Genomic DNA, 14,969 nt, shown 5'->3' with positions numbered 1-14,969 from the left:
CCTGGTACAAGCTCTCTCCTGACTTGCAAACAACTGCCTTCTTGCTGCATCCTCACATAACATACAGAGAGCAAAGATCTCTAGTGTCTCTTCTTCTTCTTTTAAGGATAACAATCCTAACAGATTAAGGCACCACTCTTATGACCTCACTTTACCTTTATTACCTCCCAAATAGGCCTTATCTCCAAGTACAGTCACAATGGGGGGTCAGGGCTTCAACATATGAATTGGGGGGGCACAATTTAGTCTATAACAACTGGTTCAAAACTAAAACAGACTGTTTTGTATTTTGGTAAATTAGCATGTTATCAGAGATATATGTGGGGAGCATGTATCTACCTACAAATATATACATACCTTTAAAACTAGCCAAGAGGTGAAGTAAAGAGGTTGTTTTGGAATTGGTGGGGATGGTGCACAGAATGCATTTGGAGGAGGAAGAATAGAATGTTATGGAGGAATGGGAGAAATAAGCTGATGGAATAAGAAAGGAGGAGAAGCAGCACCCTATACTGACTGTCTTTAACCAGCAGAGTGTTCAGTTTCTAGTAAAGTCTTGCATCAAAGCAAACAAATTCCACGGGATTGAGTAAGCTTCTTTGAATTCTAACTCCTCCCAATAATCATTAGGGCAAAGTGATTGGCTCTGCCTGGCAGGCTGGAATATGAGCATTGGCCTAACCTGTCCCATCCTGATTGCAGGCTCACAGGAGCATGGCAACTATGTCCCTTTAACTCATTCTACAGTAGTATTGGCCAAAGAAGCATTTAAATGATTTTGATGGTGCCCGGCCAGTGGTTGAGCATTGACCCAAGAACCGAGAGGTCACCAGTTTGATTCCTAGTGAAGGCACATGCCCAGGTTTTGCCTCAATCCCCAGTAGGGGCATGCAGGAGGCAGCCAATCCATGTTTCTCTTTCATCAATGTTTCTATCTCTCTATCCTCCCTTCCTCTCTCTCTAAAATCAATAAAAACATATTTAAAAAATAAATGCTTTTGATGGGGATGATTATAGAGAAAATGGAATATAAATGGCTACTGACAAGTTTCATTGTAACAACTTTTATAACCCCATCATTAAGTAGATGAATATCTTCATACTCCTAAACAAGAGATAATCACATGTCTAAAGTCTCTTCACACCTCACTTATTTTGTTAAAATGCTATTCTCATTTATTCTCCATCTTTCTACCCTGGGTGTACATTAGTTACTATGGAAACATTGGGATACCATAGTTTGAACATATCAACATTTCCAAGTTCTCTTATACCAATTTATGATGAAGCCAATTTATATCAGAGTATTAGTGAAGGGAGTGTTGCTGGGGGTTATAAGTGAATTCAAGCCAAAATGAAATGTATGGCACTGGTAGACAAACACAGGCCTCACTTAGCACCCCAGAAGGGTTAAAGTTCTTTTCATTTGCTCACTCCATGTACCAGAATCCTAACTATAGTTGTCAACGAGGCTATCTTAATCAGTTCATGCTGCTATAACAAAATACCATAAACTAGAGGCTTATAAACAATAAACATTTATTTCTCACAGGTCTGGAAGCTGGGAAGTCCAAGATCATGGTGCCAACATATTTGGTGTCTGGAGAGAAACTGCTTCCTAGATAGCTGACATCTTTTCAATGTGTCCTCACATGGCAGAAAGAGCAAGGGAATTATCTGGGGTCTTATTCATGAAGGCTTCACCCTCATAATCTAAGAACCTTCCAAAGAAATATTGCCTGACATCATAACCTTGGGGGTTAGGATTCAACATACAAATTTGTGGGGGACACAAACATTCAGTCTATAACAGACGTTTACTAAGTGAAGATATTTATATATAACAACATCAACATAGGTTTTTTTCCCATTTATTGCTGTAATTATTATCTACACTAATAAAAGACAAACATGCAAGTTGACCATACCTTTGCTATGCCTTAAGCCATGCCCACCAGCCAATCAGAGTGACTATATGCAAATTAACCCAACCAAGATGGCAGCCGGCAGCCACAGAACTGGAGCAAGCAGGAGGCTTGGTTGCCCCAATGATGGAGGAAGCCAAGCTTTCCACCTGCCACGGCTGGCTCTGAGCTCCACTCAAAGCAACAAAGTTTCAATTATAGAAGATAAATAAACGCCAGATACCTGCTTTCAGCCGGCCATGGCCACGGAGCTGGAGTGAGCAGGAGGCTTCTCTCCCGGCCACCCTGGCCGGCTCTGAGCTCCGTCAAGGCTACAAAGTTTCAATTATAGAAGGTAAATAAATCCCAGAATAAAAAAAAGAAAGAAAGAAAGGAGAGGCTGGGAGCTTCCGTCGCTGGGGGGGCTTGGCCAGCCTACAAACAGCCATCAGCCCCTCACCCAGGCTGGCCAGGCACCCCAGTGGGGACCCCCACCCTGAAGGGGGTGTGGCCAGCTGCAAACAGCCATCAGCCCCTCACCCAGGCTGGCCAGGCACCCCAGCGGGACCCCCACCCTGATCCGGGACACCCTTCAGGGCAAACCAGCCAGCCCCCACCCATGTACCAGGCCTCTATCCTATATAATAAAAGGGTAATATGCAAATTGACCCTAACAGCAGACCGACTGGGAATGACTGGTCACCATGACACACACTGACCACCAGGGGGCAGACACTCAATTCAGGAGCTGCCCCCTGGTGGTCAGTGCACTCCCACAGTGGGAGCTCTGCTCAGCCACAAGCCAGACTGACTGCTGCCAGTACACAGCAGTGGTGGTGGGAGCCTCTCCTGCCTCCTCAATAGCGCTAAGGATGTCCGACTGCAGCTTAGGCCTGCTCCCCGCTGGCAAGTGGACATCCCCCGAGGGCTCCCAGGCTGCCAGAGGTATGTCTGATTGCCAGCTTAGGCCCAATCCCCCGGGGAACGGGCCTAAGCCAGCAGGTGGTCATCCCCCGAGGGGTCCTAGACTGCAAGAGGGCACAGACCAGGCTAAGGGACCCCCCCAAGTGCACAAATTTTTGTGCACTGGGCCTCTAGTTTATTTTTTTTAATTAAATCTTTATTGTTCAGATTATTACAGTTGTTCCTCTTTTTTCCCCCCAGAGCTCCCCTCCACCCGGTTCCCACCCTACCCTCTGCCCTTACCCCCCCCCCCACTGTCCTCATCCATAGGTGTACGATTTTTGTCCAGACTCTTCCCGCACCCCCCACACCCTTTCCCCCCCCTTCCGAGAATAGTCAGGCCATTCCCTTTCTATGCCCCGATTCTATTATATTCACCAGTTTATTCTGTTCATCAGATTATTTATTCACTTGGTTTTTAGATTCACTTGTTGATAGATGTGTATTTGTAGTTCATAATTTGTATCTTTACCTTTTTCTTCTTCTTCCTCTTCTTAAAGGATACCTTTCAGCATTTCATATAATACTGGTTTGGTGGGGATGAACTCCTTTAGCTTTTTCTTATCTGTGAAGCTCTTTATCTGACCTTCAATTCTGAATGATAGCTTTGCTGGGTAAAGTAATCTTGGTTGTAGGTTCTTGCTATTCATCACTTTGAATATTTCTTGCCACTCCCTTCTGGCCTGCATAGTTTCTGTTGAGAAATCAGCTGACAGTCCTATGGGTACTCCCTTGTAGGTAACTGACTGTTTTTCTCTTGCTGCTTTTAAGATTCTCTCTTTGTCTTTTGCCCTTGGCATTTTAATTATGATGTGTCTTGGTGTGGTCCTCTTTGGATTCCTTTTGTTTGGGGTTCTCTGTGCTTACTGGACTTGTAAGTCTATTTCTTTCACCAGGTAGGGGAAGTTTTCTGTCATTATTTCTTCAAACAGGTTTTTTTAAAAATATATTTTATTGATTTTTGACAGAGAGGAAGGGAGAGAGATAGAGAGTTAGAAACATCGATGAGAGAGAAACATCGATCAGCTGCCTCCTGCACATCTCCTACTGGGGATGTGCCCAAAACCCAGGTACATGCCCTTGACCGGAATCGAACCTGGGACCTTTCAGTCCACAGGCCGACGCTCTATCCACTGAGCCAAACCGGTTTCAGCTCAAACAGGTTTTTAATATCTTGCTCTCTCTCTTCTTCTGGCACCCTCATAATTCGGATGTTGGTACGCTTGAAGTTGTCCCAGAGGCTCCTTACACTATCTTCATATTTTTGGATTCTTTTTTCTTTTCTGGTTTGGTGTTTTTTTGCTTCTTCGTATTTCAAATCTTTGACTTGATTCTTGCGATCCTTTAGTCTGCTGTTGGAACTCTGTATAATATTCTTTATTTCAGTCAGTGTATGCTTAATTTCTAGTTGGTCCTTTTTCATATCCTCAAGGGTCTCACTAGATTTATCAAGGGTCTCACTAAATTTATCGGTGGTTTCTAGAAAATTCTTGAAAAACCTTATAAGTGTGGTTTTGAACTCTATATCCTATAGTTTGCTTTCCTCCATTTCTGTCATTTGTGACCTGTTTGTCTCCACATTTTTTATGCTTCCCTGTGTTGATAGAGTGGCTTTCTGCGCTAGGTGTCCTATAGGGCCTAGTGGCTCAACCTCCTCAATTACCTGAGGTGGACACTCTTTTTTTTTAAATATATTTTATTGATTTTTTACAGAGAGGAAGGGAGAGGGATTGAGAGTTAGAAACATCGATGAGAGAAACATCGATCAGCTGCCTCCTGCACACCCCGTACTGGGGATGTGCCCGCACCCAAGGTACATGCCCTTGACTGGAATCGAACCTGGGACCCTTCAGTCTGCAGGCCGACGCTCTAGCCACTGTGCCAAATCGGTTAGGGCTACATTGTAGTTTTGCAAGAGAATTCCCTTTGCTTTGTTTTAGGAAATAGACATGAAAATGTTTTAAAAAGATAGGGCATCACATCAGTGACTTATTCATAAAAGGTTCAGGAAAAAGTTCTTTGTATTGTACTTAAACATTTCTGTAGGTTTGAGATTCTTTAAAGATTTTTTAAAATGTCTCATGGGGTTTAAAAACATGATGAATTAAAATTCATGACATTAACTGCACATGGCAACAGCTCAATTTACAAGGGAATAAATTGAGTTAAAGTGTTGATAGATCCTTACATTAAGAAGTAGTAAAAGTATTAATTGCAGGTAAGTTTTAGTCAACAAAACAGGTTGTAGTTTTTAGGTTAACAGCTAAAAGAATAATAAAAGAATATGTTAACTAGTAAACTAAAAAATGGAAAATAGAATAATAAAAAGTGCATCATATTTAGTAACTCACTTCCAAAGAATAAAGCTTGGGAAGGGAAAAAAAACAACTTTACAGTGGAGTAAACTGGAAAACATCACCTTAATCAAGGTTTATATGACTAGTAATAAGTCATGTTTATAGCATGAAACCTCTAAAATGATGAAGTGAGAAAAGCACTTCATCTCTGTGGTATTATTTCTCAAAACCCATTAACCCAATCTAATCATGAGAAAAACAGCAAATAAACTCAAATTGAAGGACATTCTACAAAATACCTGACAAATTGTGCTCAAAACTGTTAAAGTCAAAGACAGAAAATGGCACAAATCAGAGGATTATAAGGAGACAGGAAAATTAAATGCAACGGGGCACTGTAGATTGGATCCTGAAGCAGAAAAAGAACATTAATGGAAAAACTAGTGACACCTGAATAAAATCTGAAGTTTAGTTAATAATGATGTGGCAATGTTGGTTTCTTAATGTCAACAAATAATAGCATTAAAGTAAAGTGAAATTAAGGGAAATTGAAACTGGGTATATGGAAACTCTCTGTTTAATCTTTGAAACTTTTCTGTAAATCTAACAATATTCCAAAATAGAAAGCTTATTTAAAACAAACTTCATAAGGGACTCATAGATAAAGTGAGCAGATGTATGGTTACCAGAGGAGAGGGGGGTTGGGAGGCTGGGTAAAAAAGTGAAGGGATTAAGAACTACAAAATGGTAGCCACAAAACAGTTCCAGGGATGTCTGACCCTTTGCAACAGCATGGATGGACCTGGAGACCATTATGCTAGGTGAAATAAGCCAGTCAGAAAAATACAGATATCACATGATCTCACTCATACGTGCAATCTAATGAACAAAATAAACTGACAAACAAAATAGGTCCAGAGACATGGATGCATGGAACAGTCTGACAGATCTCAGAGGGGAGGAGGGAGGGGAATGGGAAGAGATTAACCAAAGAGCTTCTATTCATATATGCACAGCCCATGGACATAGACAATAGTGTGGTGAAGGCTTGGGTTGGGGTGGGGGCTGGGTGGAGGGGGGAAGAGGGGCAAAATAGGGGATATCTGTAATACTGTCAACAATAAAAAATAAACTGAAAAACATTAAGTACAACATAGAAAATATAGTCAATAATATTGTAATTACTATGTAAGGTGCCAGATGGGTACTTGAAATATTGGGAAAACCATTTTGTAAAATATGAGATTGTCTAACCACTATGCTGTACACCTTAAGCTAATACAAAATAATATTGAATATAAACTGTGCTTGAAAGATAAAATTTTTAAAAAGAAAGACACTTTTCACGTATTTGTAGGAATATTAGAGGAAAAAAATATGCTGTTTCACTTCACAATAGACCACAAGCACATTTGCGTTTTTAATTTCTTTCCATTAAAGTTTACATTCAATATTATTTTGTATTAGTTTCAGGTGTACATTTGCATTTTGCTGTTGTGTTGCTGTCTTTTGTTATTTTAAAAAATATTTTTATTGATTTCAGAGAGGAACGGAGAGGGAGAGAGAGAGAGAGAGAGAGAGAGAGAGAGAGAGAGAGAGAGAGAAACATCAATGATGAGAGAGAATCTTTGATCAGCTGCCTCCTGCATGCCCCTCACTGGGTATAGAGCCCACAACCCGGGCACGTGCCCTGACAGGGAATCAAACCGTGACTTCCTGGTTCATAGGTCGACGCTCAATCACTGAGCCACGCCGGCCAGGCTGTTGTGTTGTTTTAACTACCTGCCCAGGTATCCTATGGAGCAGTCAGCTTGACTGTCCTTACACATCCAAGCCTTACACATCATCGCATGCATCACCATGATTTATACACAGAAAGGGGGAGGATGGGATTAAGTTATTCTCTACGTTTCTCTGCTATTTGTCACATCACAGAACATATCACAGGGACCTGCCAGGTCAGGTCAGGAGCTGTAGCTTCACATGTGTTCATAATATTCCATTAAAAAATAAAACAAACTTCATAAATCCAAAAGTAGACAACAAAGGGGAAAAGGAAAATGAAGAATAGATATGACAAATAGGAAACAAACAAAAAGATGGCACATATAAACCTACATGTGTCAATAATTACATTAAACATAACTGAATTATCCCTAACTGGTTTGGCTCAGTGGCTAGAGTGTCGGCCTGCGGATTGAAGGGTCCCAGGTTCGATTCCAGTCAAGGGCATGTACCTTGGTTGCGGGCACATCACCAGTAGGGGGCGTGCAGGAGGCAGTTGATCAATGTTTCTCTCTCACTGATGTTTCTAACTCTATCCCTCTCCCTTCCTCTCTGTAAAAAATCAATAAAATATATTAAAAAACATAACTGAATTAATTCTTCAGTTAATGAAACAGCCCAACTATATGAAAAAAATAAACCATATACTGCTTGCAAGAGACACATTTTTTAAAATGTGAATATACTGCTTTTATTATAATTATGGTTATTAGCTGAATGAAAGCAAACAATAGCTTTAAAAAGTTTCAAATGATAGAAAAACATTTGGGTAAATTTTGACACAATTTTTTGAGTACTCAGACAATAGACAGTATTACATTTTTATAAAAATTGCAAATAGCCAAAACCGGTTTGGCTCAGTGGATAGAGCGTCAGCCTGCAGACTGAAGGGTCCCAGGTTCGATTCCGGTCAAGGGCATGTACCTGGGTTTCGGGCACATCCCCAGTAGGAGATGTGCAGGAGGCAGCTGATCGATGTTTCTCTCTCATCGATGTTTCTAACTCTCTATCTCTCTCCCTTCCTCTCTGTCAAAAATCAATAAAATATATTTCAAAAAAATTGCAAATAAAAAGTTAACAATGAAATCAAGGAGTTAAAAGGTCGAAAGGGGCCCCAAACACATTCACTATCTTTTAAATTTTAGAAAAATTAGCTGAGAATAGGGGAAAAAACACACCAACATCTACACTGTGGGAACCACGCCAGGGTGCCTGGATAGTCAAGGCCAATGGGAGCACAGAGGCCTTGTTGTCAATACACCAGAATGGCCAAGTCCACTCTGAGCATGAGCCTAATTGGGGTACCCAAGGCCAAGACACCATGAGCGGGTGCAAGGATACATGGTACACTGTGCCCTTCTGTAACCCAAAGAATTGATGTCACTGTTGGCGACTAGCCTTCTTTATCGCTGGCGTAATATACAGGTTACTGACGAGAGAGCAGCTGGGCAGAGAGAGCTCAGAGAAGCAGAGGCAGTAGACACAGAGAATGTAGCCTCTATGTGTGCAGGAGAGAGGAAAACTCAGATGGAGCTGAGAGCTGCTACAATGTAAGACTAAGAGCAATCAGAGAGCTCAGATATGACTACCATGTTAACCAGCCAGTGTGCGGGGGGAGGAATGAATCTCACTATATGAGGCTACAGAGACCAGCCAGTGTGTGCTGGGCAGGGGAGACAGGAGAAGCTTGGATACTGCTATGATGTGAGGCGGTGAGTCTAGGGGGCAGCATGCGGCTGCTCAGATAATAGCTGTGGGTACAGAGACTAATGCTGCTTTGTAGAAAAGATATGTATTCACCAGCCGGTGTCCGGCTGCCTGCCTGTATGGATTTTGCTGTGAAGAATTATCTTGTCTGATGGCTATATGGCCACTGGCTTCTGCAATAAAGACTCATTCTTTTACACCCACAACTTCTCATGGCTTTTTCGTCTGAGACCCGGCGTCCAAGGAGGTCCACCCCAGGCAGGGGGACTCAGACCCAACACCTGTAACTAGTGAGCAGGGGATAAAGGAGGAACTTAGACTAAGTTCCCAACAATGCAAAGGGCAGGGTTCAAGCAGGAACCAGCCCTGGCGTAGTCAGGAAGAATTCAGAACAACTCAGAGCAGCAGTGCTCCTGCTGGCTCTGACATACACCATAAGTCTTTTTATTAATTACTTCCATTTTTAACTCTTTTCTGAAAGCATTAAGGACATCGAGACCCATATTGTAGATTATGTACCATCTCCTCTTTGGCTATGAGATGTGCAGTTTTGTTACCTAGAGACATCAATGAGTTCAATTTCTGAGACCAGTCATTTAATAAATTATTTGGATCCTCAGGACTCTGGAAGTTGATAATTCCTGACAACCTGTCTACTTTAACAAAGATGGAAAAGACACACTTTATTCTACTTTATTATTTCAGAGAGGAAGGGAGAGGGAGAGAGAGAGAGAGAAACATCAATCTTGCATGCCCCACATTGGGGATTAAGCCCAAAACCCAGGCATGTGCCCTGACCTGGAATCGAACCATGACCTCCTGGTTCATAGGTTAACGCTCAACCACTGAGCTACACCAGTTGGGCGAGACATTTTAAATGTAAGGATATAAAATGGTTAAAAATAAACAAATGGCAAAAATGACATACCATGCAAGCAATAACCAAAGTAAATCAGGATAACTATATAATATCAGACAGAATAGACTTTAAGGGAATCTTCAGTATAGAGATGCACAGGGACTTTTCACAATTATAAAAGATTTGATTCAACAGGAAATTATAACAATCTTAAAATTGCAAATACCTGATATCATAGAAAATATACACATAAAAAGTGACAAAAGTAAGAGAATAAAGAAATTTACAATCACCGCGGCTGGGTAGCTCACTTGGTTAGAGCACTGTCCTGATAGGTCAAGGTTGCAGGTTTGATCTCCAGTCAGAGCACATATAAGAGTCAACCAATTAATGCAAAAATAAGTGGAACAACACTTTCTCTGTCTCTCTCTGTCTTTCATCAATAAATTTTTAAGAAGAAAGTTACAATCAAGTTGATAGATTTCTATACATGTCTCCCAGTAATTGGTAGAAAAGGCAGATAAAAAACCATTAAGCGCCGAAACCGGTTTGGCTCAGGGGATAGAGCGTCGGCCTGCGGACTGAAGGGTCCCGGGTTCGATTCCGGTCAAGGGCATGTACCTGGGTTGCAGGCACATCCCCAGTAGGGGTGTGCAGGAGGCGGCTGATCAATGTTTCTCTCTCATGATGTTTCTAACTCTCTATCTCTCTCCTTCCTCTCTGTAAAAAATCAATAAAATATATATATTAAAAAAAAACCATTAAGCATATAGAAAAGTTGAAGGACAACAAAGTTGGCCTGATAAATATAGAACACAACAATTGAACAATACATAGTCTACTCAAATGCAAATGAAACATTCATCAACGTGTATCATACTATGGTCTCTAAAGCAAGTCTTAAATTTCAAAGGACTGAAATCATATTATTTGACCACAGTAGAATTAAGCTAGAAATCAATAACAAAAATATAACAGGAAATCTCCACTTGAAAATTATATAATACACTCCAAATAACCCAGGGTTCAAAGGAGAAATAAATGTACAGCATAGGGAATACAGTCAATAATATTGTAATAACTATGTATGGTGCCTGCTATGATGACCCAAGGCTGAACCTAAGTAACTAGGCTTAAGTTTAACAACAAGAACTTTAAAAAAAAACTGAGCAGAGATTCCAGTTGTCACACTCTGCGGGGTAGATAGACACTACATAATTAGTCCAAGCACATCATTAAAATAAATAAATATTTAAAAACAAAGAAACAAGACATAGCCCATACAGAGGAAAAAGCAGCTTATATACATTGTTTCTGGGAGGGCCTAGATAAAGATTTCAAATAAGCTATTACAAATATGTTTGAATAACTAAAGGACACCATGTTTAAAGAATTAAAGCGGGGGCAGTGGGAACGGGCAGGGAGAGGTCAATGGGGAGAAAAAAAGAGGCATATATAAAACTTTCAACAATAAAGAATTTTAAAAAAAAGAATTAAAGAAATGTATAATGACAATGACTCATCACATAGAGAATATTAACAAAAAGATACAAATTATAGAAAAAATGGAAATTCTGTAGTTAAAGGGTATAGCAAATGAAAAAAAAAATTTACTCAAGGGGCTCAACAGGAAAAAAGAATGAAGAAAACTGAATAATCTCAAAGGCCTGTGAGACACCATCAAACACACCACATATGCTTAATGGGATTTCCAGAAGAGGAGGGACGGGGGATGACATAAGTATTTGAAGAAATAATGGGTAAAATTTCTCAAATTTGATGGAAAACTTTAAGCTACACATCCAAGAAGCTCAATGAATTCCAAGTAGAACAAACACAAAGATATTCACAGCTAGATAGATATTAATCAAATTGTTCAAAGCCAAAGCCAAAGAGAAAAACTTGAAAACAGCAGGAGAAAAATTATATATATGCAAAGGAACCACAATAATATTAACAGCTGCCTTGTCATTAGAAAGAATGGAGACAAAAGGAAGCAACAGGTGCCCATCAATAGATGAGTGGATCAAAAAACTTGTGGTACATAAGTACACTGGAATATTACTTGGTCATAAAAAAGAATAAAATCTTACCATTCAGGACAGCATGGTTGGACCTAGAGGACATTCTGATCAGTAAATAAGCCAGTCAAAGAAAGACAAATACCATATGATTTCACTTATATTTGGAATATAAATAACAATATAAACAAACAAACAAAACAGAAACAGACTCAGAGATACAGAAAACAGACTGATGGTTGCCAGAGGGGAGGGGGATTGGGGACTGAGTAAAAAAGGTGAAAGGATTAAGAAGTACAAGTTGATAGTTGCAAAGTAATCACAGGAATGTAAAGCATAGCATAGGGAATATAGTCAATAATATTGTCATAACTATGTACTGGGCACATGCCCAGGTTGCGGGCTCAATCCCCAGTGGGGGTGTGCAGGAAGCAGCCAATCAATGATTCTCTTTCACTCTCCCTATCTCTCTGAAATCAACAAAAATGTATCTTTTTAAAAAAATGTTAAGAAAGAAAGAAAGAATGGAGACAAGAAGGCAGTGTTATGACATGTGCAAGGTGCTGGGTGGGGGGACTGCAGCCAAGAATTCTAGAATTCAGTTCACCGTGGTAACAGCTCATGACAACACTTTCCTCTCAGCTTTGGGTGAGCCTTCAGGTCTTCTGCTCTAAGATGTGCTGATGAGAAGGGCGTGGAGAGGTCTCTGACCTGACACTATGGGTGACAACTTTGAAGGTATGAGCATTGAACAACTAAAACTGGAGTTATTGGAAGAAATCCATAAGAAAGACAGTAAAAGTCTCAATAAATGAACTAACACGTAAGATGGCAGAACAGAAAGCCAAATTCATTAAAAACATTGAATGGAAAATGCTTTATGAGACACAACTTGAAGTGAATTATCAACTGAGAGAGCAAATAGTTACTCTGAAAGAGAAATTGGGAAAATTCAGTGGAGATCCTTCAGATATACAAGGTACTATTGAAGTCTACATGGAATTGTCAACGAGATATTTAGTGAAATTACTTAGAAAACTACTCCAAGAGAAAAGGCGTCTTGAAAATCAAGTGAAATACTATTCAGTTAAAGAGGAACAAGAAGAAAGGGCTTACAAAAAGGTCGAGGATGAATGCCAAAAATACCTATTTCAGGTCTCTTACTTATACGAAATTCCTAGAAGACAACATATGGATGAATTCCATAGAAGGAAAGAGATTCCAGTGGAAATGGGAAGGTACAATACAGCTAATCAGAAGATAGGAAATGCCAAGAGAGAATCAGCAAAACAGAGTAGAAGATCAAACTGTCTTCCAAAACTCAATCCATGATTCAAGAATTGGATGGGTTTCTATTTCTTCTCCTTTTTCATTTGTTATATTCACCTTGTGAAGTTAATACCCAACATGTTTTTTCAGGGAATGAAATAGATAAGAGCTATTAAACCTCTTTCGCTTCTCTTTCAGAAGTTTGTCCCTTTGTCTGTGTCAAAGTAATTTTCCTAGTAATTTGGTTTAGTTTCAAAAATTATTTTAGAAAGTAATTTTGGTGACCCTAAAATAATAGCAGTGTTTGTAATTCTTAAAATATCCTAAGAAACCTGAGTGAACTATCCCAATCATTGCAATAGTGTATTAGGTGCACATCTTATCATGGGGACTCACTCCATCATGTTTAAGTGTTAGCTCTACAGGAGCTACTTTGGAATACTTTCCAGATGTTAGAAAATGTCTGTGTTAGAGTGATGGCATGCATGTTGGTGGGGTACTATAAAGAACTGAAACGGGAGACACTCTAAGATCTCTATTCTGTTATCAGTTTTGCCACTGACACTATGGGTGACAACTTGGAAGGTATGAGCATTCTGACTTTGAGTAAATCACTTTGCATTGCATCCCTTTCAGCATTTATACAGTTGGGAATATTTACCTACTTCCTTGAGATTGCTGTGCAGATCAAGAATACTTACTAAATATTTATTTATTTATTTATTTAGTTAGTTAGTTAGTTATTAGAGAAAAAGTTTTATCTCATTCTAAGCTCTGAAGATAATTCGTCATGTGAGGTTTTATAAGAAAATGAAATTATTTATTGCAATAATAAAAACAAAAAATGCAGGTTGTGGGCTCAATCCCTAGTAGGGGGCGTGCAGGAGGCAGCCGATCAATGATTCTCTCTCATCATTGAAGTTTCTCTCTCCCTCTCCCTTCCTCTCTGAAATCAATAAAAATATATTTAAAATATGTATTAATATCAGTATTTTTATTCATAATAGCCAAAAAGTGGAAACAACCCAAATGCCCATCAACAACCCAAATGAACAAATGTAGAATATTCAAACAATGGACTGTTATTCAGCAATAAAAAGAAATTAAGTACTGATATAGGCTACAATATGGATGAAACTTGAAAATAATATCTTGAGTAAAAGAAGCCAGAGGAAGGGTGGGTGATGGGGAGTGACTGCAAAGGGTACAGGGTTTCTTTTGGGGATGATGAAAATGTTCTAAAATGTATTGTGATGGTTGCACAACTCTGTGGATATATTAAAAACCATTGTACAATACATTTTAAATGGGTTAATCATATGTAAATAATTTATATCTTAATAATGCTCTTATTTTGTTAAAAATCTATACCTGCCAAAATAACCCTTAAAAAATAAAGGCCCGGAGGATTAAAAATGAGTAAGTGGATGCTGCATGGACAAGCTCCCAGGAATTACAACTAAAATACAGAAAAACTTCCTGAATAATCAACAAAACTCGCAGGAGAAAACCCTGATACCCGAGGACCGAAAGTGGAGACCACACAGAGACTGAGATAAATAAATAAATAAATAAATAAATAAATAAATATAAAATAAAATAAAAGCCCCAGGAAAAGGCAAACCCAGAAAAAGAAAAAAAGCCTTAGAGAACTAGTTGCTATCAGACTTGCCTTATAAGAAATAAAAGGAATTTGTCAGGCTGAATAGAAATTGTAACCCAAACACCAGTAAAGTTACTTACATAGGAAAACATAAAGTACAATATAAATATATTTTTCTTTCCTTCTCACAACTGCTTTAAAAGACATCTGCATAAAACAATAAATATTAAATATTGTTAGCTTTAGAATACATATACACTGTCTATGATAATAATAGCACAAACGTTGGAGAGGAACGAGAGCTATATTGGAGCAGTTTCTGTATACTAGCAGAAATAAATTAGCATTAATGTGAAGTATATTGTTTTAAGATGTATATTTTAATACCCAAAGCAACCACTAAGAAAATAATTCAACAAATAGAGTAAATAAAGAGAATTTAAATGGCACACTAGAAAAGGTCTAATAAATGCAAAAGTAAGCAGTAAAAAAGAAATAAAGGAGAAAATATACATGAAACATACATATAGAAAATAGTTATAAGTAATTACATCTATATTA

At 39.1% G+C, this 14,969-nt stretch overlaps 1 protein-coding gene across 1 annotated transcript; it reads left to right on the top strand.

Annotated features, from left to right (window-relative positions):
- Positions 1 to 8,214: 8,214 nt before the first annotated feature.
- On the top strand, positions 8,215 to 13,033 carry LOC102427796 (coiled-coil domain-containing protein 169-like). The gene is given in 5 exon segments (XM_023757244.1): positions 8,215 to 8,250; positions 11,428 to 11,442; positions 12,265 to 12,329; positions 12,331 to 12,691; positions 13,004 to 13,033. Coding segments are annotated over 5 exon segments (507 nt in total).
- Positions 13,034 to 14,969: the final 1,936 nt, after the last annotated feature.

This window comes from Myotis lucifugus, unplaced genomic scaffold (assembly GCF_000147115.1).
Source record: "Myotis lucifugus unplaced genomic scaffold, Myoluc2.0 scaffold_2, whole genome shotgun sequence".
Classification (NCBI taxonomy): domain Eukaryota; kingdom Metazoa; phylum Chordata; class Mammalia; order Chiroptera; family Vespertilionidae; genus Myotis; species Myotis lucifugus.
Note: the sequence above shows the minus strand (reverse complement) of the source record. Positions and strands in the feature narration are given on the sequence as shown.